At 40.0% G+C, this 22544-nt stretch overlaps 1 protein-coding gene across 2 annotated transcripts in view; it reads right to left on the bottom strand.

Moving 5' to 3' along the window:
- ELL2 (elongation factor for RNA polymerase II 2) overlaps nucleotides 1-22193 on the bottom strand; it is a 72910-nt gene extending 50717 nt beyond the window's left edge. The window contains exons 1-2 of one of the 2 annotated variants that reach the window (XM_072790570.1): nucleotides 21911-22192; nucleotides 5525-5572 (exon numbers count right to left, since the gene is read on the bottom strand). In XM_072790570.1, coding sequence (XP_072646671.1) covers nucleotides 5525-5572; nucleotides 21911-22057 — 195 coding nt within the window. In that variant the 5' untranslated portion in view covers nucleotides 22058-22192. Of the gene's footprint in view, nucleotides 1-5524; nucleotides 5573-21910 lie in introns of both variants that reach the window. The other variant, XM_072790579.1, reaches the window with a different exon arrangement.
- Nucleotides 22194-22544: the final 351 nt, after the last annotated feature.

The following is a 22544-nucleotide window of genomic DNA, read 5'->3' as shown; positions in this document are numbered from 1 at the left end:
TACATGTTAACCACCATAATATTAAAAAATTAAAACAGAACTGCCATTACAAAAAGGTATAATTCTAACATCCTTCTAGTATTAATTACATTCAGAGCTGAGTGTCTAAAGGTAACTGTTAGTCAGCAACCTTTGAGCAGACTGACTAAACACAACCATTGGCAAAATCAATGGGGTAGCCAAACCAAAAACAGCAGGGGAAAGCAGTTGGAGCACAGGCATATCATCTACGAAGGAATGGCAGTGTTGGTGATTTATTTTTATCTCTCCTGCTGTTTAAAACGGATAGTTATCTTTGCTTCCCAGGTATCAAGTAGGTTAGAGAAGGGTAGTCTGCAGAAAGTATCTGTAGGTGGGTTGAAACTGCCTACTAATTTCAAATACTGTATAATTTAGTATTTCATACTTGATCTTTTCCCTGATCCTGCAAAGGAAAATAAGCAATTGATAAAATATTTCTGAATGCTTAAAAGAAAAATGCAACCCTCTGTTCTTTTCAGTTAATGACTCTACTGTAAGAGTTTTATAGCATTATTCAAGCCTTTAAAGTTAGCAGTTAAATGCTGATTTAATCTTCAGAAGGTCACAGTGCCTTTTGGAAGACATACATTTAAAACTTGTTTGGCTGGTTATTCCTTGTTCATTCCTGGAAACGTATGTGTGACTCACTATTTTGTAGGAGACACTACACGGTACTTATAGAAAATATTTTCTATTTTCAGTCTTCTTCTTAAAAATAATTTCTGAATTATATATGCCAAACTAAGTTCTATTTTCTAAAGCCTCTGGGATGGCTGAGTCTGAAGTAAGCAATTAAATTAGAAAATTCTGGAACAACATTCTCATAAATACTGAGGTCTGGAATCCCAATTACTGTGACAAAGTTAACATTATTTCTCCCTGCTCTGGGGATAGTCATTCTCTGGACAGGAGTCCCTGAGGCTGCAGGCAAGTGCACTCCGCAAGGCCACCAAAGGCCAGCAGAGGTGGCTGTTATTTACTATTGAAAACCTTGCCATTTCAGTTTTTATCTGAATGATACCACAGATTTACCTTTTTGTATATGTGTACACAGATTTTAATAGGCCTTCAGGGATTTTACTTATCTACCACCAGGACGTATTTTGCACGCACTGAAATCTTGGTCTAAAATGCTGATTCATACCAATCAGAAATACACACCTGAGCCTCATTCCTTCCTGACAGTCTTATTTACACAGAAGTTCTGAGTGGCGAACTCTGGGTTAAGTTCTACATTATTAATTCTTTCCTGAGTACTGGTCTGTGTGTGCTTGTCAGACTCTGAGTTCCCTGAGGGCGAGACTCACGTCTTACACATCCCTGTATCTGCACACTAAGCACTTAGCAAAGTACTTGGCACCAGTGAGGACTAAAAGAATGTTTATGCAATAAGTAAGAAACGAATACAACAACAAACCTATTAGCACAACCATTGATTAAGCACCTGCTTAAATTTATTGTGAAGAATAATTAGGTCAGTAGAAAACTGCCATTACTTGAAAACAATGAGTCTAGTTGCTTCCAGTACCTCTTCTTTTAAAACTGCACAGTATACTGGGAAGAACTTTCCCCTGGTAGTGTGAAGACAGACTGTAATTACAGCTCTGTCTCTATTGTGTCTTTACACAAGAAACCTTCAACAAACATAAAAATACAGTGTGTTTTTTTTAAGATTTTATTTATTTATTCATGAGAAACACACACAGAGAGGCAGAGACACAGGTAGAGGGAGAAGCAGGCTCTGGGCAGGCAGCCTGATGCAGGACTCGATCCCAGGACCCCAGGATCACGCCCTGAGCTGAAGGCAGACCCTTAAGCACTGAGCCAGCCAGGTGCCCTTACAGAGCGTTTTTTTTTTTTTTTTTTTTAAATTTTTATTTATTTATTTATGATAGTCACAGAGAGAGGGAGAGAGAGGCAGAAACACAGGCACAGGGAGAAGAAGCAGGCCCCATGCACCGGGAGCCCGACGTGGGATTTGACCCTGGGGTCTCCAGAGAGGCAGAGACACAGGCACAGGGAGAAGAAGCAGGCCCCATGCACCGGGAGCCCGACGTGGGATTCGACCCTGGGGTCTCCAGGATCGCACCCTGGGCCAAAGGCAGGCGCTAAACCGCTGCGCCACTCAGGGATCCCTCAGAGCGTATTTTTAAAAACTTTACTGGAACACATATTTTTGGCAAATTTCACCCGCTACATTTTCAGTATCCAGTTAAAATACAAGAGGCAGAACTATATTTCTATAAATATACAAATGATTTCTATAAAGCTTACCTGACAGCTTTTGGAAACCAGGTGCATTTTACCAATACAACCCTCACAACACTGTAACACTTCGTTACTGTAGCTCATGTGCCTCTTACCAGCTACCTTTTCAGTTCAATTAGAATGATCTATTGAAATTTGTAATCCTAATAAACCATTAGTCATGAGCATCCTAGATGTGATTAGAACTGTGAGGATAATTTGTTGACCCATACCCTTCAGAATCCACAAGGCATTTTTCACTCATTTATTCAGCTCCTGATATTCATGAGTTTAGAAATCATATTCAACTGCTCCCATTGGTATTTTCTCAATCTTTCTGATTCTAGAAAATACCTTCGATGATCACTCAATTTACTGAGCACCGTCTTCCACTAAGGAAAAGGGGTGAGGATTGTGAAAGATACAATTTACAGTTTTTTAATGCTATAAAAGCTGCAGGCTAACTGCAATGATAAAAATCTAGGTAGTCAATGGTTCTTAGCAGTTTCACTCATTAACAGCATACTGCTATAGTTTGTTTAATGTTCCAGGCTGCATTTATTTAGAGGAAGACTTCAACCTAAGAGAACATGTTCAGGCATAAAAGTAAATATGCTTAAAAGCTAACCTGCCAAGACCCAAATTCTGACCTTCTAAAGACATTACTGAGGCAAGAAAAATCCTATAATTAGTAACAAGGAACAGCAGTAACCATGCAGTGCTTAGCATGAGGAAAATAAAATACTCTTAACACTTTTGAAATGATATTTTAACAGTACTTCAGTTATATTTAAAATATGCCTAAATATGACACCATCATGACAGTTCATGTCCTTTTTTGATTACATTTGATGTAAAAGACATTTGTTAGATTTGCCAAATCCTTTCCAGAAAAACTCAAAATTCCTGAAATACTGTATTAGCATTTCTCATTAAGAAAAACTATCTTTTGTGGGAAACCTAAATTTGAAACAAAGTCTTCTTAAAAGTCCTGAACATTTTCCACATAGGAAAACCGTAAGCATACTTCTTCAGGGCTTTTAAAGCAATCAGCAAGGCAATGTTAAATTATCATGGCTCTCGAGAATAACAGAGGAGCACTGTACAGAAGACCCTCACATTTGTGGCTCTGCGTATTCCCTGTGGGCTGTGCCAACCCACTCTCTCCCCTGTAATGACTCTTTGTTTTTACTAAGTCCCAAAGGGCTGGTGAGAGCTCTGCAAAGAGAAGGGGGGGAAGGGTGGATGGAATGCAGCTGCAGGCTCAGAAACAATGCTGAGTCCATATATTTTGTTCCGAGTTAGAATAATAAAAAGGGGGCTGCGGGTGGGGGTGGGTGTAGAGGGGTAGAGGAGACAGAAAGCAAAGTAAGCAAGGTAGGGCCAAGTATTCCATCGCTCTGGGTCTACAGCCTCCTGCCCCTCCCCCACTCTACTAAAATCTAATAACCATTCATTTGGGTTAAAATAGCTTATCTGTTAAAATTCGAACACCCATTAAGATTTAATCCTATCAGTCACTCACCTCTAAGTTATCTTTATCAGTGAACTACACCCAGGCAAGGAATGGAATAGAAGGGGGAATGGAGCTTGCAAAGATAAACTGAGGAAGCCAGGACACATAAGACAGGAAAGCCTGGGGGAGGTAGGTAAGAGAATCCAGAAAAGGACACGCAAGGTCTCAAATATAAACTGCCAGCTTTACAATGGTGCCTGGGGCCTCTAGGGGGCAAATAGTGTGCCGGAGAAAACTATATTCTAAGACTGCTAAAAGCTGCGTGTGTCTGAATCAAGAGTTTGAAGCCTGTACATGTTGGTTTCTCAATATTCCATCTAACTGATGCCTCCTAGTAAAATGTTCTCTTGCATTTCCCTAGCCTCTGTGTCCTAACTGGGAAAACGGAGATTTAAGGGAAGAGGCAGATCCCAAACAAGGTAACAGCTGCTAGTGAGGGAAAAGCAGCTCAAACCTTCACTATTCTCCTAGGTCTTGACCTCTCATTTCAGATAACCCTTTACTGAAAATCCTTGGAGCCCTCCAGGGTTCATGGACTCAAGCTTGCCTCTGGATCATTGTTTCAGAGATTACCGATGCCATTAAATTTTGTGAGAAAATTTAAGAAGCCTTAAATAAACCACCAAAACTAATACCTCAAAAATAGTGCCAGCAGGTGCTAAGGACTACCTAACAAGCCATAAAACAAAACGCAGAAGAATGCTTGCTGTAATTAGGATCCCATTCATAAACGCTCAGTTACTAGGGGAGAAAAGAAAACAGACTTAATTGTAAAGCTATCACACAGATAGTCTTCTGACATCCACACAAACACCTCCTTCAAGTTAGCAATATTATTTACTAGTACTCTTAAGATGGTATTGAATGATATAATTAAAACTCTTGATGCTTCAAATATTTTCAAGTTATAAAGTTTAGAAAGACTGTACTGATTTACATTGAATATTTTCATTTTGTGACATAATAAAGATTTACAAAGGTAGATTCATAATTAGCAGGAATATGATCTCTCTCCTTCCGCTTGTCTTTTTTTCTAGAGTGCTAAAATCCATTTACAGATATTCCAAAGTTCCATACTACAGTCAATATATAGACACAAATTCAGAAATGCATATTCAGGGAAGGAATGATGGAGACTTTTTATTAATACTAAACTCTAATAGTTAATAATTTTAAAATAATACTGACACTATTCCTATAAAGTTTATTATAAACAAAATTCATAGGTATATTTTGAGTTATTATTTATTATGCTTTTAAATGCAGCAATAAGATACATAATATTTATTCTGTGTCCTGGAAAAACTCCTATTTATACATTTCATTTCTTAGTATGTACAATAAAAAAAATTAAGTCTGCAGACAGCAAAAGTTCAATAGTAACAATAATCACATAATTATAACTTGCTGAAAATAATTCTTTATGGTTGCTTAACTGTGGTTAAAAAAATTTCTCATAATACTGTAACATATTTTACTTCAAAAAAGGTAAAAAAAATGCCATTATTCATGATTTTGGGGGAAAACTACTCTCAATAAGTATTATCTAAATTATTTTTAAATAAATCAGGAAAAGGTAACTCAAATTTACATTTACTAAATTTACATTTAGTCATGAAGTTCACAAAGTACGAGTGACCTTATATTGAGGCACGAGTTAAAATAAATTTTAAGAGATTAAATATAATAGTATGTAAGAAGAATATTAGATTTTCTTGCTGAATCAACAAGAGTACTCACCCCTTGGAGCCCTTGGAACTGAATCGAAGGTCGAAAAGGAATTAAATTCTATTAAAAGAAATATAAGAAACAAACAGGTCAACCTTGTTAATGTGTCACAGAACTAAATTTTTAAACTTTAAATCTGTGCATCTGGTCAGTGCTATAGTCTATGAAAATATCTTTTCATTATGTAATTACCTAGGTTTATATATTTTCATATTAAGATGCCTTAATTAGAGCAAGATCATCTTGTTGACATTTCTCTGAATACGCAACCACAGGTATATTTTGGAAGTGTACTCAGGTTTTTGAAAATGATGCAATTTGGCAAAAAAAATGATTAGCATATTAATTAAATGCCACATTAAAACACATTCTTGCTTAGTTTCTTAATAGGTTTTTAAAAGGGTAGGGGGAGGGAAGAGATAATTGGGGGAACTTTACAAAACTCTAAAAGGATACTATAAATAGAAAATTAAAGTACTTGATAATGAACTGTGGTTTTCCAGATTCTCACATTTTACCACAGGTTAGTTTCTAGCTGAGGGTCAAACAGGTTACCAGTTTTCTTACAAGATTTTCACCAGGAGAATATAATTTTTGAACATTTTATTTTATAACGAGCTTTGCCCTCTTCATAACTTTAATATTTTGTCATAGAGTTATGTATTTAGAAGAAATGCTGTAAGTATCTGCCATAATCCCAGTCATGATTTCCTGTATAGAAAGTCACCATTATGTTTCTCTATGAGAATGCTTTTTCCAAACTCCTTTGAGGCTGGTTATAATTTCCTCTCTGACTTTCTGCAACTCAGAAGCTGTCTTAAGTTCACCACTGGAATTTGAAATTCTTCATCAATTTCATCAATTCTTCTTGGTCAAATGCTAACTTTTCTCAATTTTCAAATTGCTCACTTCTCTGTCATTATCACAATTTCCTTCTACGCAGTCCTCTTAGCTCTTGTACCATGCCTTTCATTTCAAAAGCTAGTGTCCTTCACTTTGCTCTTTCTAGATCCACTCCCTCTTGGAGGCTCACTTCACCTGTTTGATGATGACTTTGAATCTCTACTCTATTTCTCAACTCCCTTTCTCCACAGCCTAGTACTTATTACTATTACTGTCTAGGGACATTTTGCATTCGAAACTCAACAACAGCAAAACTGGCAAACACTATACTTCCCTTTCCCACCCCTCCCTCAACCAAAATGGCACCTCTCTCATACTTTTCTGGCAAGTGTACTTCAATCTTCTTGGCTCCCCAGGGTCACAACTTTAAATTTAATTAACAGCCTGTTTTTCCTTTCCCCCAACCATATTCTATTAGGCCATTCATTACACAATGCTAGAATTAGCAGAATTCCGAATCATAGATAATACAGCCAAGGCCTACCCCCCACAGGCCATGTGTCCCATTAATAACTAAGCTGGGACCAGAACCCAGGACTCAATCCTCCTATTCTGCGAAGCCGCTTTTCTTTTACCTTGTGCTCTACACCATCTGCTCTGGAAGATTCAAGAGTATGGAGGCCTACTCCTTCATGCCAGAGTTCACATTTTAGTCGGGGAACATGTGAGAATGATTAAATACTAGGCTAAGTGCTACTGGGAGGTGCAGAAAGAATTCTCAAAAGGAAGACTATGGGTTAGAGGAAATACTAGAAAAGCCAAAGGGCTTATGGAAAAGATGGTCCTTAGAAGGAATTTTGAAAAGACAAACTCCAGGGAAAGGGAATGCCCTGAGCCAAAAAGCAAGGAGACAGAAATAGACGCTGTGTGAGCAAAGGGCAGGTCTGTGTCTGTGTACAGATTTCTTTCACACTTGAAACACAACACAAAGGATGAGAGTTGGACCTGGCGATCCCTGCCTAATCTTTCCTTGACCTCAAAATTTGTCTTCAGTTTTAGTTTCTATACACTACAGAATAAATAGGACAGTAATTTAAATTTTAGATCTCAGGATTTCAAAAGGTTTATCACCCTGTGAAATAACCCTGCCCTAATCTCCTCCATTACCCCCTTAGGGATGGCCTTTAAGTCTTGCCTTTGACGTGATCAACAATTGGAGGGCCTTCTAATTTTTGGAATAACAAAGTGAGCTGCTGAAAGAAGTGTTTCAGGGAAAGCAGCTCTTTCCGTCATGTGTAAGAAAGAGGGAAAGAGATGGATTGGGGCTAGGGAAAAGGATTAGACATTAGCTCCAGCGGATGCTTTATTTAGAAATACTCTAGTGATAAGGCCTAAATTAGTATGATTTTATCCAGAGCAAACAGGAGATGGGGGAATAGGCTGACTTTCTCAAGAAAGAATGATAAAATGTGCTGAAAGCTTGAATATCAGGCATCAAAGAAAAATGAAGCAGAGGTGGCTTCATGGCTCTGAATCATCATTTTTGGCAAGTCAGCTCCAGATTCCCTCAAATTAGGCTCTTAGTCTCTATTTTGAAAACCTCTGGACTGTTTCAGGCCCCTATCACTGAACACCTAGATAAAGGCCTTCCTTCCTCCCTTCAATTCCTTCCAAATACTGCCCATTGTTCAAAGAGCTAACAGAGCCTCTCTCGGATACCATCCCAGCATGTCACACAGGCTGCAGTGGGTTCCATCAAAGCCAACCAAAGCCGTCCACGTGACAGGACTAACCAAATTCATCTTCTACTTTTTCCCAACTGTGCCTCAGCTGTTGTTAACCCTTTTTGTTATGTAAACATTTTCCTTTTTTTTTTTTTTTTTTTTTTTTTAAGATTTTACTTTTAAGTAATCTCTACATCCAGTGTGGGGCTCAAACTCACAACCCCCAAATCAAAAGTCACATGCTCCACTGACAGAGCCAGCCAGGCACTCTTTCCTCTATTTCTACTTCCTTTCTTTCCTTCAAGCTGGTATGCCTTCTCAAACACTATTTTGTCAATTCATACTAATAACTTACTTAACATTCAAGTTTAAGATCAGTTTCTTCAGGTAGGCCTTCCTTTGGAAAAATCAGGAATCAAAGGCTCAATGTGTTTAAGGCAGGTAAATGTTAAAGAGACTGATATAAAAGCAACAAGGACTGGCAAGTACCTGGAGAATAAATGCCCACCTGAGAAAGGATTCAAATTTTAAAATGTTAAACCTTTCACAGCCAAACCAAACATGGATACCACCATTTTGCTCTCACCTATGCCCACTTTGAATTAACTCTTGTCAGCTGCTGTTTTACCAGATGCCTGTCTAGGATTCCATTACATTGGAGGTGTATTATTTTCATAGGTTGTCTTACTCCTAGTTGTTATGACACAGAGGAGTCTAACACATATTTAACTTAAAGTATTTATCTACATTATGCTCATCTAAAGAAAAAAGTGATTGTAAAATCATTCTGGCCATATTCTTTTTGTACTACTTTATAGCAGCATATTACTATATACATATACTTTACACATTACTATTCATGGTTGTAGACAAAATAATACAACCACACTTCACTTTAGTTTAGGGACTTATAAGAGTAGCTTTGACTTTAACCAGATTTTTTTGTTTCAGGACTTGAATTTAGAATCTAACCTTCCAATATGCTTACAGTTCTATCTCTGTTGTTTGATTCCTCAACAGAAATGATCATTTTTGTTTACATAGTTTTGTAATGTACAGGGCATTTTTATATCCATTGTCTCTAGTGAGCTTCCTAAAACCAGTCCTGGATGGTAGGAAGGCATCATTATCGCCCATTTCAGAGGGAGATAAACGAGTCTCTAACAGGTAAAGGGTATTGTGGAGGAACACCAAACTAGTGATTAGGAAAGCTGGACTTGAAAGGGGGACTTGAAAGCCAGCCCCCGAAGTCCTAAACACAGAACACTTTCCTTTCTTGCCTCTGTAACAGGTTACCTCACAGTGCTGAACATTTAAAAGTCCTTCAATGCTCATTCAATTCTGGCATTTTGTTTCTTTTTCTTTTTTGGGGGAGTGGGGGAGCATTTTGTTTCCAAGGAAAATGAATTTCAAAAAATGATTACAATTTCCAGGCTTCAGTTTCTGATTAAATAAAAACTAAACAATAACTTTTTTTTTTTTTTTTTTTGCTTTAAGGACCATGTATAAGGAATATGTATAAATATGTTACCATTCTTCATTTAAAAAGTAATAAAACCCTCTCTATGAAATAGTTATGCATGCTTAGCCAAATAGGACATACATACTAAGATCACTGTTACTAAAAAACTCCTTTATCTGACAACCCAGAAGAGAAAAATACATGAAAGTCCAATGCTTCATTGATTTTAATCCCAATTTTAGACAAGAAGATGTTACTAGTTCTAGAATGCTTTAAAAATGCACAAGAGACAGCTAGAACTCTATATCACTTATTATGCATCTGACCACTGTGTTAATGGGATAGCTACCAGGAATTCTGAAAGTCAATACCAATATGAGCAAATGTTTCATGCATGTTAGCTCTTTGTCTAAATGTTCTTTAGTCTAAACATGACCTCAACTGATAATATATATATATTTAATTCAATTCTAAAAGATAATGTAATTATAGGTGATAAGGACGTCTATTTTAAAATAAATGTTTGACTTACTAAGTACATTTCTATTACAAATGAGTTTCAACAAAGGCTTCAAATTTTGATTTTTAGCTTTAATTAAATATTGCACCAAATAGCTCCTTTGAAGATCAAGTAACTCTAGAGTTTAACTGAATAGTAGTTGAGCTCTAAGTAAGATAGTGATCTAGCATCTTCATCCAGCAAGAAACACAGCACAGACTGAATGAAACTGACTAGGGAAACTCCTTTTGACAAATGCTTCAACAACCTGATAAAGGTGGTGTTTTGTAGTCAAAAGGTTCTGTTCAACTCTTAGTTGTTTCACTGTTATTAGAGTTCCTTGAATTAACTCTCTGATCTCTTAGGAAATATATGACATTCTTAAGCATAGAAGTGTGGGCAATACTAAAATGCTCAAAAGTGTCATTACACTTTTCACATTTGCCATTACAAGCCAATTCTGCTGCAACAAAAATTGCTCAATGACCAAATAAATCTATGTCCATTTATTTCCAGAAACTATTCCTCACAATGTATCAGGACTATAAAAGTAATTTACTAAGTAATGTTACTAAGTAATCTCAATTTTGCTGAGTAATAATAATTTCTGACATGATAGTGGAAGGAGCAGAGTTAAGGTTTTCTGGGGTTGAATAAAAGAAAGTTACTTATTCTATGAAAGTTGTTATAACTATCTCTTGAATATTTACATATTACTTATCTATGTAGACAAATTAAATATATGATTTACTTTTACTTTACCAACCACCACTGGTTTTATGAATATACAAACATAACAAATAGCATTCTGGGCCTAGAAAAGAGTCTCTTAAGAAACACATTATAGAGATCTAACTTCATTCCCTCAGATTAGATACATACTTGATACATCTTTAGCTTTTCTTCTGAGCCCATCATGGAACTCTGACTCAACTCAAAGTTAACTTCAATTATTTAATCAATCAATAGGCATTTATTAAGTAGTTAGTATTTATCTGAATGCCTAAGTTGCATTTTAAGTCATGATCAAGATAGCGCAAAAAAAAATTTCCAAAGTCAAATATAATTTTGGAACTTTGCCAAAACCCGGAAAACTTTCTAGAAATGGTAATGGGTCAAGAGACTGCTTTAAGTGGAATTGCTTCTCACTACTTAGTTACTATTTACTGAATGCTTAAAACATGTCAGGCACTATAATCATTCTTACTATCACCTCCAGGAATTCTGAGATCACCTTTGTGATTTCAATTCTCTGCTAAGCCCCAGGAATTACCAAAGGTTATACAGCTAGTAAGTAGCCTGGGATTCAAACCCAGTCTCAATTTAAGAAATGTGGTGTTTTTGTTTTTTGTTTTATTTTTTTTTTTAAGAAACGTGGTCTTAACCACCACTTTACAAAGCTAGCCTCTCCTGCCACTCTTTTAACAATGGTTATAGAAAATGTGAAACATCTGAAAGTTAGAAAATTAAGAATTCATAAGAACTGATAAGCACTGACAGCTTTTTTTGTTTTGCACTACAGTTTAAGGATACTATCAGGTACTTGAATTTGTTGTCACTTACACAAATAATAAAAAGTATTTATGAGTTTCCTTGGGATACAATTTGTATAAAAATCGTCTTTCTTTAAAGATTTTAAGAACTTGTGGTTGTGTTTTTTTTTTTCTAATTTAGAAAGTCATTTTATTGTTTTTAAAAACTTAACCTGATAGAGAAACCAAAGACCACTTAATAATTATATTTTAACCAGTGTAATTAAAACCTATCTAGGTAGGGAGAGAAGAGGCAGAAAATAAACTGGAGCAAAAGCAGAAAATAGTGCAGGAAATCAGACACTTGCTCCTAGAGAAATCAAATATATTTAGCCCTAGTCAAAAGCTAGCTACATTCTAAAGTAATGTTTAGAATGATAGCATGCATGCAAAAGTTACTGATAAATGATAATCAAAGCTACCTTAAACAGTATCTCCTTCTTTGCCTCAATATTTTATTAAATGCCAAAAAAGAGTCACTAGGCTTCACAAAATCTAGTACTTTGCTTCATTAGTCAATCCAACCTCACATATGAGAAACTTCTCTACAAATTTGGAAGAACCAGATTAAAGTGAATGTGCAATAAAGAATAATGTCTTTCTAGTCATTGTAGCATAGAAAAGACTCCTAGTCTCTTGAGTCATAGAGTACACAGAAAAGAATGAAATATAAAAGGATTCCCAAAACAGTAGTGAGAAAAGGTTAAAATCTGATTTATTTAATATAATCCTTGTTTTAAATGATAGCTTCTGAAAAACTGTAGCTATCTGATGAGGCAAAAAAAAAAAAAAAATATATATATATATATATATATATATATATATATATATTTATTTATTTTAGTTGCTGCGACCCAGGCTTGTTAAAACAACAATACTTGAAGCCTAATATCCCATCTTTTTTTTTCTTTTCTGACAAAGCTTAATGTAGGCTTTGTGACTATATAAAAAGCTCACATGTCAAATCTGACTATAAATGCAAATGAAGAGTTCTTTCTTGGGATCATGATCTCTAGAACACAAGGAGAAACAGTAAAAGGAACTTGGAATGGAAGATTTATCTTTAAAGTAAAGAAATTTATAAAATAAACCATCTAAAACATTTTTACAGGGACGCCTGGGTGGCTCAGCGGTTGAGCACCTGCCCCAGGCTCAGGGCGTGATCCGTAGTCTCAGGATCCGGTCCCACATCAGGCTCCCTGCATGGAGCCTGCTTCTCCCTCTGCCTGTGTCTCTCTCTACCCCCGCCCCCCCCCCACCCCGTGTCTCTCATGAATAAATAAATAAATAAATACAATCTTTTTTTTTTTTTTTTTTTTTTTTTTTTAACAAACAGAGCCATAAGAAGGCTCAAAACCAGGAACCTGCATGATCATACCTAATGTTTTAAAAAGATCACTGGCTGCTGTGTAGAGCACGCACTATGCGGTTAAGAATGGAAGTTTGGAGGCTAGTTGCAAGTCCATGGAAGTCCTTGAGAAAGAATGGTGGCTGGGACTGAAATATTTGTGAAGGATGGGGTTAGATTTTGGATATTTGGAGATTCACAGGACTTGTTGATAGATCAGTAAGTCAAGAAATTAGGAGACAAATCAAGAATTACTAGCCAATTACTACGCAACTGGTGACACAGGTGCTGCCAATTACTGAGATGGGGAACACTTCTGAAGATGTAGGTTTAAGGAGTGAAATCAAGAACTGTGTTTGGATTTGTTAAGACTGAGATGCCTGTTAAACTTTGATGAGATGATGAAGTGTTGGAAAAAAAAGTGCCAGGAGCTAGAGGAAGGTCAGAGCTGGAGATCAATTATTTGGAAGTCATTAACATATAGATGACATTTAAATCCATAAAACTAAATGAGTTCACCTGGAGAGAATGATTAGCTAGAGAAGGGAGCTGGGATCTCCAACATTCAAAGACCAGTCAAAAAAAGAGGATGGTCAGCAGAGGAGACTGAAAAAGAATGGGCAGAGACGTAGGAAGAAAATCAGCCAACTGTTTCCGTAACAGGAAGGAGTGGTTAACAGATTGGAATGCTGCTGAGGTCAGGTAAGGGAGGAACAGAGAGAGGACCAATGAAGGGACCTAGTCAGGTGCAATCTCAAGAGGTGTGACAGAGACAACCTAGAGTGAATTGAGCAGAGGATGGGAGGTAAAGAAGTAGACACTGCTTTTCAAACACATCCTTAAAACATAATCCTTCTCTCTTTAGGTGTACCCTTGAACGAAGACTTTACTGCAATTATTTGTTCACAGATCTGCCTGTTTGTATTAAAGCACAAGTACTTTCTTGATGGCAGGGACCATCCAGGACTTACTCAGCTTTTTATCTCTAGTGCATAGTTCTATGCCTGGCACGTGCCAGAAAATTACTAAGTGTTTGCTAAATGAATAAATGAATATTTGGCAGTTATAATTCTGACTCTTACCTCTTAATCTTAAAAAAAAAATCTTAAGATACTCAATTGAGTTTCTACTACATGTATATGTTTTCTGGTTCTGAGGCATCATGATTTCTGATAATGGAAATCAAAAGCAATGATACTAAGTTATTTTTAAACATGCCAACACTTAAGTTTCTAGGTAAGCATATCTAGATCCTTAAACATCTCAGTGAATCTTATCAGTAAATTTAAGCCTGGCTTCACCTTTGAATAAGTGGAAATTCTTCTAGACAAGATTATCTCCAAGGACCATGCAACCATACCTAGTCCATTAAAATGTATATGTATAACCAAAGCTTTATGAGGTCACATTATTTTTTTGTTTAATTTTTCCCAGTGAAACTAACAACAAAAAAGAGAATCAAAACACCAAAACAGAAATGGAGGTAAAGTGGAAGTGAACACATTGCCTCCTTTAAGGCCTCCAAAATAATTTCAAAATGATGTTGGAAATGTAAATTCAGGTACTTTATACAGTGTTACTTAATGTTTCTAGTCACTAGGGACAGAAAACACAGGTCTGATCTTCATGTTATAATCAAATTATATTTTCACATTATCTGTGCTTGATGATGGTCTTAAGTGCAATTTATAGAGGTTATTAAATAAAATCTATGAAAATATAAACAAAAAAATCTCTGCTCAAAACCAAAAATTTCTCCCACTTAATAATTTCAGCTTCCTCCCAAATATCACCAATCCCCCAAATTTTCATTCAAATGTCAAAGTTTATAGGATATGTGAACAATTTAGCACTGTTCTAGTCTAGTGTCAGACTCCCGAATATACTTCTTAAATATAAAACACCTAATCAAATCTAAGTCTCTTGGTCACCAAACAAAAGATTAAACATTTACTAAAATGGTACTCATCTTCTCTGTGCCCACCCCACTCTCCCAACTACTTCTGATTTCCCCTTTTTCTACCAAGAATACCTGTAGTCCTGAGGGCTAGAAATCTCAATTCAATCTTACTCCTTTAAAACCTGTTAAAGTCTAGAGACTGTATTCATCTCTAATGTCTTCCATAAGCATCCTAGTTTACTCTGGCCTGGAGTACATACTTCATCCTAACTTGTCTACTTCCTTCCAGATTCATGTTCTATTTATCATGCAACACTGAGGCCAGGATAATCCTAAAATACAGCTCAAATCTCTTTATATTTCTATTCAGTGTCTTCCCAGTGTTGACAGAATAAAATTTAACCTTCTGTAATTTCCCTTTCCTCTCTTAAATTCAACTATATTTTTCTCCTATATTAACTTCAGGTTAAGTAGAATATGGTATTCCTTGGAATTCCTCAGACCCTGCTGTAACTTGTCTTTTTTTTCCTGCTGTAACTTTTCTAACGCTGTCCTTCCCTCTGCTGGAATTGTAGTCCCCCACCTAGTCCTTGCCTGCTAAAATCTTGCAAATATCCTTTAAGACCTGAGGATGCTTTTTAGACCAATAATATATAGGATCCCCAATAAGAAAGGACATTTATACCATTTGTCTAACTAGTTACTATAAAACCAGCAGCCAAATGCTCTGACTATAGAGTTCAATTCCGGGTGCTAATTTGACTCATGAATTTTAAGGAGCAGGCAGCCTAATTAATTATAAGATTCTCTCTTCTTATAGCCTATATTAAACTGCCAGCCACGGAAATGCTAGATTTGGCTTTTGTTGGCAAAGTATTAGTGAAGGCTCTTAAACTCGTTTTTCCTAAATATTTAACAGGGCTCTCAAAGGCTATAATGCCATGACAGAAATTATAAATAGGTAGGAAGAAAGAGAGGGTGAGAGCAAAAGAAAAGAAAGCAATTTTCCTTGGTAAATTTGAGCTGAGTTATGTCTTTTTTTTTTTTTTTTTCAGTTTCAATTTGGCTCTGGAAATATGGCTATTAATTACCATATTCTACTCCAGACCTGCTTTTCTACATTTTTGCATTAAGTCATGGAAAATGTAGTATGGAACTGAGATATGCAAGACAGTCAAATGTGGGGTAATATACACATCGTTTTCTTTATTCTAAAACTTAGCTGATCTTAAATGTACAAATGCCCAGATCATCACATTTCAGGGACATCTTTTCAAATACTCCAAATACATTTGGCCCAGTGGGCAAATACCTGACCTGGACTCTGGTGCCAGGCTCCTGAGCCTCTCTGTGGTCACTGCAAATTGTTAAAAATGACCCAGGATTGGTTCAGCTGAAATTCTAATTTTCCTCTGTTGGCTTTATCACAACTTACCTAGTAAGCACTGCCTTCATGAATTTTTTTTTTTTTTTTTTTTTTACAAGTGCAAATGGAGCAAATGGAAAGGCTGGATCTGGTGATTGTCTTCCATAAGCTTTCCTGTAAATCATTCCAAGAATTATACGCCCCTTTCCTTTTAAACTCTTTTCTTGAACATGTTCCAATCCTTCACATATGTTCTTTCTTTCTCCTTCCAATTCGGGTGCCAAAGTTCCCTGTCTATCTTTTTAGGCAATCTGGCTACTGCTTTTCTCTGGGAGGAGCACTCTTCTTTGCACTGAGCACCTGATCATTTGAATAAAAATTCCAAACACTTAACTGCAACACGAGGTACAAATTTGACTTTACTCAATAAAAAGCATGTAAAATCAAGTTCAGCCTGAAGATGGGTCTAAGGTAGAAGTCAGTAAGATTAATGTTTTAAACTTAAACCTGGCAACAATTAAAAAGTGCAAGAAAAACAATGTGATGATGCAAGCCTCTTTGTTTTGGTTAATAAACATGTCCTATGGCAGTGACAATTCTGTGCTGGCAGGTCTGGATCCTCAAGTAATGCCTTAAGAACAGGGTCTTCTATATTTATAATGCAGATTATTGAACACATACACACTCAAAATTGTTTGAGGACAGGCAGAAAAATGGGAGATGAGAAAAAAGTTTAAGGTAGGAATCTTTTCTATGCCTTAAACCATAAATATAAAATCAAATGCTAAAAAGTTCACCTGGTAGAAAGACCAGTTAAGAGGAAATCACCTGCCTCATGATTTGTGGAATCAGTGATTTTGAAAGATCAAGTAACATACAAACGGAGCTATTGTGAAGGGCAGTAACTTTGGAGGTTTATGCTTTGATTGGAAATAACAGTATCGGGCAATACTGAGAGTTTTTCATGCAAAATTAAATGTAAGTGTATTTGTACAAAATTTCAAAACACTATAATTTTCCTAGAAGACACTTATCAAAGAAGGAAAATTCATTTAAAGCCAATAATTAGAGTTGCCAAGAGAATATAACAGACACCTTCTTAAACACATCCGCTTTCTGATTTTAGGCATGGGGAATGTAAAGTCCCTGCCAAACACACCTATGCAAGGGTTTTTATGTAATAGGTAAACATGATGATATTATTTGAGCCACCATCTTCGAAACAGACTAAATATTAAAAAAAAAAATAATTTGACAGGCTCAGCAACGACAGAATTTGATAACAGTTTGATATTTTTTCTTACTATAAACGTCAGAATAAGCCAGCTACACATTACTGAATTAGCTAAAATATATTGTAGAATCAAGAGCTTTAATTTTAAATACAGTTTTAGGATACATTTGGAAGAAATATGTAATTACAGTAATATATATTCACTTAAAGTATGCAGCGCTTATACAGACCACGCAATCACAAACATCAATTTAGGATGAATATAAAGTTGTAATTTGTAACTTTATTTAGCAACTTTCCTCTCATTTAAAATAACCTGTCTACAGTTCAAAAAAAAAAAAGTAGCTTTGCAATATATCCTAGGTATCTGTATTATTATGCCTAAATTTACTTTCCATTTGACACTTTTTAATATACGATCAATTTGAAACTGTTTCCGCATTCATATTGAGTGGAAAACAACTTTTAGGAGATACTTACTCCAATTCTAACTCCCATTCTTGGACTCACAATTTCTCCTCTCTCCCCTACCCCTAATCCCTGTGTTGAAAGATTCTCAAGATAGCATTTTTCATTTCTCTAAAAATAGAAAACTTGAATAATGATGGTCAATTAGATTTGTCTTTTGAAACAGTGAGGAATTGTTTCCAATTGAAGATTCTGTTGTACCATAATAACCTCATATACTAGTTAAATTAATTATACTAGTTAATTAATTATATCTAAAGAACTTTTGCATTCTGCTTAAATCGTAGTTTACTAAAATCCCCGAATTTACCTCCCTGAAATCTTAGGTCAAGCGGATTAATTTAGAAGAGTAAATCTAGTGGGCAAAGTAATCTGAGTAAAAATAACTTTCTGATGCATAATTTAGGAAACTTGAAATTTCTGGCTCTTAGAAAGTCATCCAAATATGAGGAATAATAGTCATAACTTTGTACAGGCCAAAGTCAGTTGAAGGCCACCTGTCAAGCATCAACCTTCCTATCTGAGCACAGGAATGGTGGGGACAGTTTTCTATGAATATTAAAGCCCAAAAAATAAAAAAATAAAAAAAAAATAAAGCCATTTTTCCTCAAGAGGGAATAGGCTTGACCACCAGAAACTTCTTCCCATTTGGCCAATATGTGCCAATGTATTTCTAAACAGCTGCTACAATTTCAAGTCCTGGGTCCTACTTCTGATAAGAGCGTAAGGTATAAAAAAAACCAAGTAAGTTATCTTCCTATTGGAAGATAAAAGCTTAGCCAGATGCTTACTGCTAGCAATTCCATGATGGGAGAGCCCTAGTCTGGCCTGAAAGGTCACGGAGAACACATCTGTAGGAGACTTAGCTGAACACACTAGAGTAAGTATGAACATTGCAGTCCCCTGAAAGGTCCCTCATTTCTTTTCCTACAGCCTCTTCCCACTTCTCAACCACCTGGGATTAATATTCTCACCCCAATTCCCACTTTTCCAAGACCCTTAAAAAAAGTATTTTGTAGCTGAAATGACAGTGAGGCCTGTGGTCAGAAGCTGGTTAAGTCAGAAACAAAGCAGTGTCCAATTGCAAAGGCCCAGTCGGTTTATTTCTTCTTTCTCTTCTTTTTATTGTCACTGCTTCTGACACCAGCTTTTCAGGAGAAAAGGAATGCCAGGACTAACTCTGTCTACCTGGCTCCGCCCTCAGAAAGGTGGAAGGACTTGGAAAAGTCTTCTCCCTTTCTCTTCTCTGCTTCAATACGCAGTGACCAGACTCGTTAATTTGCATGCAGAGAGATGGAAAAATATAGTAATGACATTAATCGGCAAAGAGGTAGTTAGGACCAAAAAAAAACAAAAACAAAAACAAAAACAAAAAAAACCCCAACAAAACAAACCCCAAAACCCACTGACTTCAGTACCTTTGACTATAAAAAGTAAAAAGAAAAAGAATCAAGAACTAAATGGTGGGTTGAGAGAGAATTTTTGATCTCCTGTTTCTTGGAAGGTACTGGCATATAAACGTGAGGACTTTTGGAGTCAAAGTATTTTAACCTTAATCCCAAGCATATCGCACTAAAATGTAGAAGGCAGATACGAAGGTAGAAAAACAATTATCTCCTTTGTGGGCCTCAGCCTGGATTATTGAGCACTGGATGCTCCTGGCACCTCACTTTCCACCGGCACCATCCCTTCCCATTATGGGTCTCCTCACCGACCTCTTCCCTGCCAAGTGTAGAGCGTCTGTCAATTTTGCTGTAATCAATTGTACAGTTTGCCTTTCGTCCTCTCAAGGTGGTTGGTGACCTACTGTCCCCAGAGATGAATCTCCCTACGCTCCATGTGTCTGTCGGTCTCTGACTGAAAGTTGGCCTTCTCCTGCTGGCTTCTTCCTCTTCAGCCTGTGTGTTTTTCTCTTCACAACCCTGACCTACCTTCTTCCCAGTGTCATTCCTTCCCACGCCCTCCCTTTGGAACTGGCAAGCTTATCTCTCCATCTCGCAGGGCTGAGTTTCTCTCCATTGTCTGCATCTGTCCTTCTGCTTGCCTATCTGGCCTCCCCATATGGGCCTCCCACTCCATGCTGGTCCTGATCTCTCCCCGGCAGGTGTACCTGTCTGGGAGCAGTTACTGACATACGCAGTTTTTTTTTTTTTTTTTTTTAATTTATTTATGATAGTCACACACGGGGAGAGAGAGAGAGAGAGGCAGAGACACAGGCAGAGGGAGAAGCAGGCTCCATATCCGGGACCCCGACGTGGGATTCAATCCCGGGTCTCCAGGATCGTGCCCTGGGCCAAAGGCAGGCGCCAAACCGCTGCGCCACCCAGGGATCCCCTACACGCAGTTTTGTATTTCTGTTTCCTTGCGTTCCTATTAGCGGGTGCACACGCACTCCCCAGCCCCAAATGAGGCTTCTTGCCTGGATTTCTCAGTGCGTCTGAAGGTACTTCCCCCCGCCCCTGTGCACGAACGCCTCCCTCTCCCCCCAAGTCTGAGTGTTTTCCACCTTACACTTTTCTGGTGGATAACATACGTGCCCACTCAATTCTCTGAGTGCCCTCCTGAGCAAGTCCACCTCTGCGCGCCTCTTGTATGTACACCTTACACCCTCAGGAGTCCATGTGCCTCCCTCTGCGCGCAGGGGGCCTCTCGCAAGAGGAGTCTCCCTTCACCCAGCTTCACAAGCTCCCACTGAAAACCACCAGGTTTCACACCTCTCTGGCAGCTCTGCTTCCAAAGCCGTCTTCCTTCTATGCATTTAAAGTACCTGGCACTAGTGGGAGCTCAACAGATGTTAATTCCGTTCTCCACTTTTTATCTGAATAACTATGTGAGTCTGCGTCCGGGTGTCCCTCTGTGCCTGTTTCAGTTAACTGAAGCATGTTGTCTCGTATGGACTGGACTGTCAGTGTGCCCCGTGGGGTGGCTTTTGTTTTTTTGTTTTGTCTTGCTTTGTTTTTTGCTTTTTTCCTCCCTCCTCTCAGTTGTAAGCGTTACCGATCTCTCGGCGGGTCTCTATCCCTCCGCTTTATACATCCATACGCTTCCTGTCCGTAAGCGGCTTCCCCAGGCACACTGGGTCGTGGCGTGTCTTCTCGGGTCTCTCCCTACCCTCCTCCGCCGCTTGTTAAATGCCATGATTTTTTTTCCCTCCCCCAACGAGAAGACGCGTTTCTACGGCTTGTCCTCCGGCGGCGGCGGCCCGCGTGCGTCTCTAGGAGCCCCAGCCGTCCTGGAGCCGTGTTAGGCGTACGCGGGGGGCTCTCCCGAGCGCGGGGTGCACGGGGGGCCGAGACCCGGGGCTCTGCCCCGCACGCCGCGGACCCATCCCCTCCCCCCCGCCCCGCGTCCTCATCCGTCGCGCCGGGCGGGCGCGAGCCCGAGACACAGCCGGTGTCTGGGTCCGAGGAGCCTCCGCGGACCTTTGTGTCGCTCCCGGGGGGAGCGCGGGGTGTGTGTGTGTGGTTCTCCGGGGCACGGTGCTGGTCCCTCTCCGGGGTCCCCGAGTTTCTGCGGGTACAAGGCGTGCCCCCCGCCCGGCGCTGTACCTGCGGCCCCAAGTCCTTGGAGCGCAAGGTGCGTCCCGCCTCCGCGCGCGGGGCTGCGGGGCCCCCGGGCAGCTCGCGGCCGGCGCAGCGCCCGCCCCGCTCCCCCCTCCGTCCCAGAGCGCGGAGTCATCTCCGCCGGCTCTCGAGGGCTCCCCTCCCGCCCCGGGACGCGCAGCGCCAGGAAACCCGCGGGCGCCGTCGGAAAGTCCCGCAGCGGCGGCGCGGCCGGGCCAGGGCTGCGGCTGCCTCGGCCCTGCCGCCAGGGGCCGCCCGCCCGCCCGCCCGCCTCCCGACGCCCCGGCGCCCGGCCGGCCCGGGACGGCGGCGTCAGCGACCCTGCCCGGCCCTGCCCGGCCCTGCCCCGCCGGCCTCGCCGCCGCCGCCGGGAGCGCCGGGAGCGCCGGGAGCGCCGGGAGCCACGGCTCGGCGGCCCCGAGCCCCGGGAGGCGCGGGCGCCCCGGCCGGCCCGCTCACCTTGCGGCCCTGGTAGGTCTCCAGCGCGCGGATCGCCGTCTCGGTGAGCTTCACATGCAGCACCGTGATGTTGTCCTGTCCCAGCCGCCCGCACGACAGCCCGTAGCGCTGCTCCTCCCGCAGGCCCGCCGCCCCCCCCGCCGCCATCTTAAACTCCCCGGGGTGCCGGCGCCGACGCCGCTCGGGCTTCAGCCTCCACTGCGGCCGCGGCTGCCTGGGCTTCTGCAGCCGCCGCCACAGCTACGGCCATCCCGCTGCTGACGTACTATCATATACTGCGCGCAGCCAGACCTCGGGCTGCCACCGCCGCCGCCGGCCCCGCCCCCGGGCGCTGGCCCCGCCCCCGGGCCCGTCCCATTGGCCGCGCTCCCCCTCGGGACCGCCTTCATTGGCCGCCCTCCACCCTCCCGGGGGCGGGGCCCAAAGTCGCCGGAGTTTCGCTCCCGGGACGGGACGTCCGAGGTGAGAGAGGCTGACGTCGAGGTGACGCGCCAACTTAATCACATCTGACGTCACGCGTGGTCGTCTGGGCTCGCGGGCCGCGATTGGCCAGGCTGGCCCGGGGGCTCCCCGGCTAATTGGGTGTCCAGGTGGCCTGGCCTGGTAACCTGGACTCGGAGCCCCGCCCGCTGGG

The sequence above is a fragment of the Canis lupus genome, chromosome 2, assembly GCF_048164855.1.
Source record: "Canis lupus baileyi chromosome 2, mCanLup2.hap1, whole genome shotgun sequence".
Lineage (NCBI taxonomy): Eukaryota > Metazoa > Chordata > Mammalia > Carnivora > Canidae > Canis > Canis lupus.
This window is presented reverse-complemented; position numbering and strand designations above follow the sequence as displayed.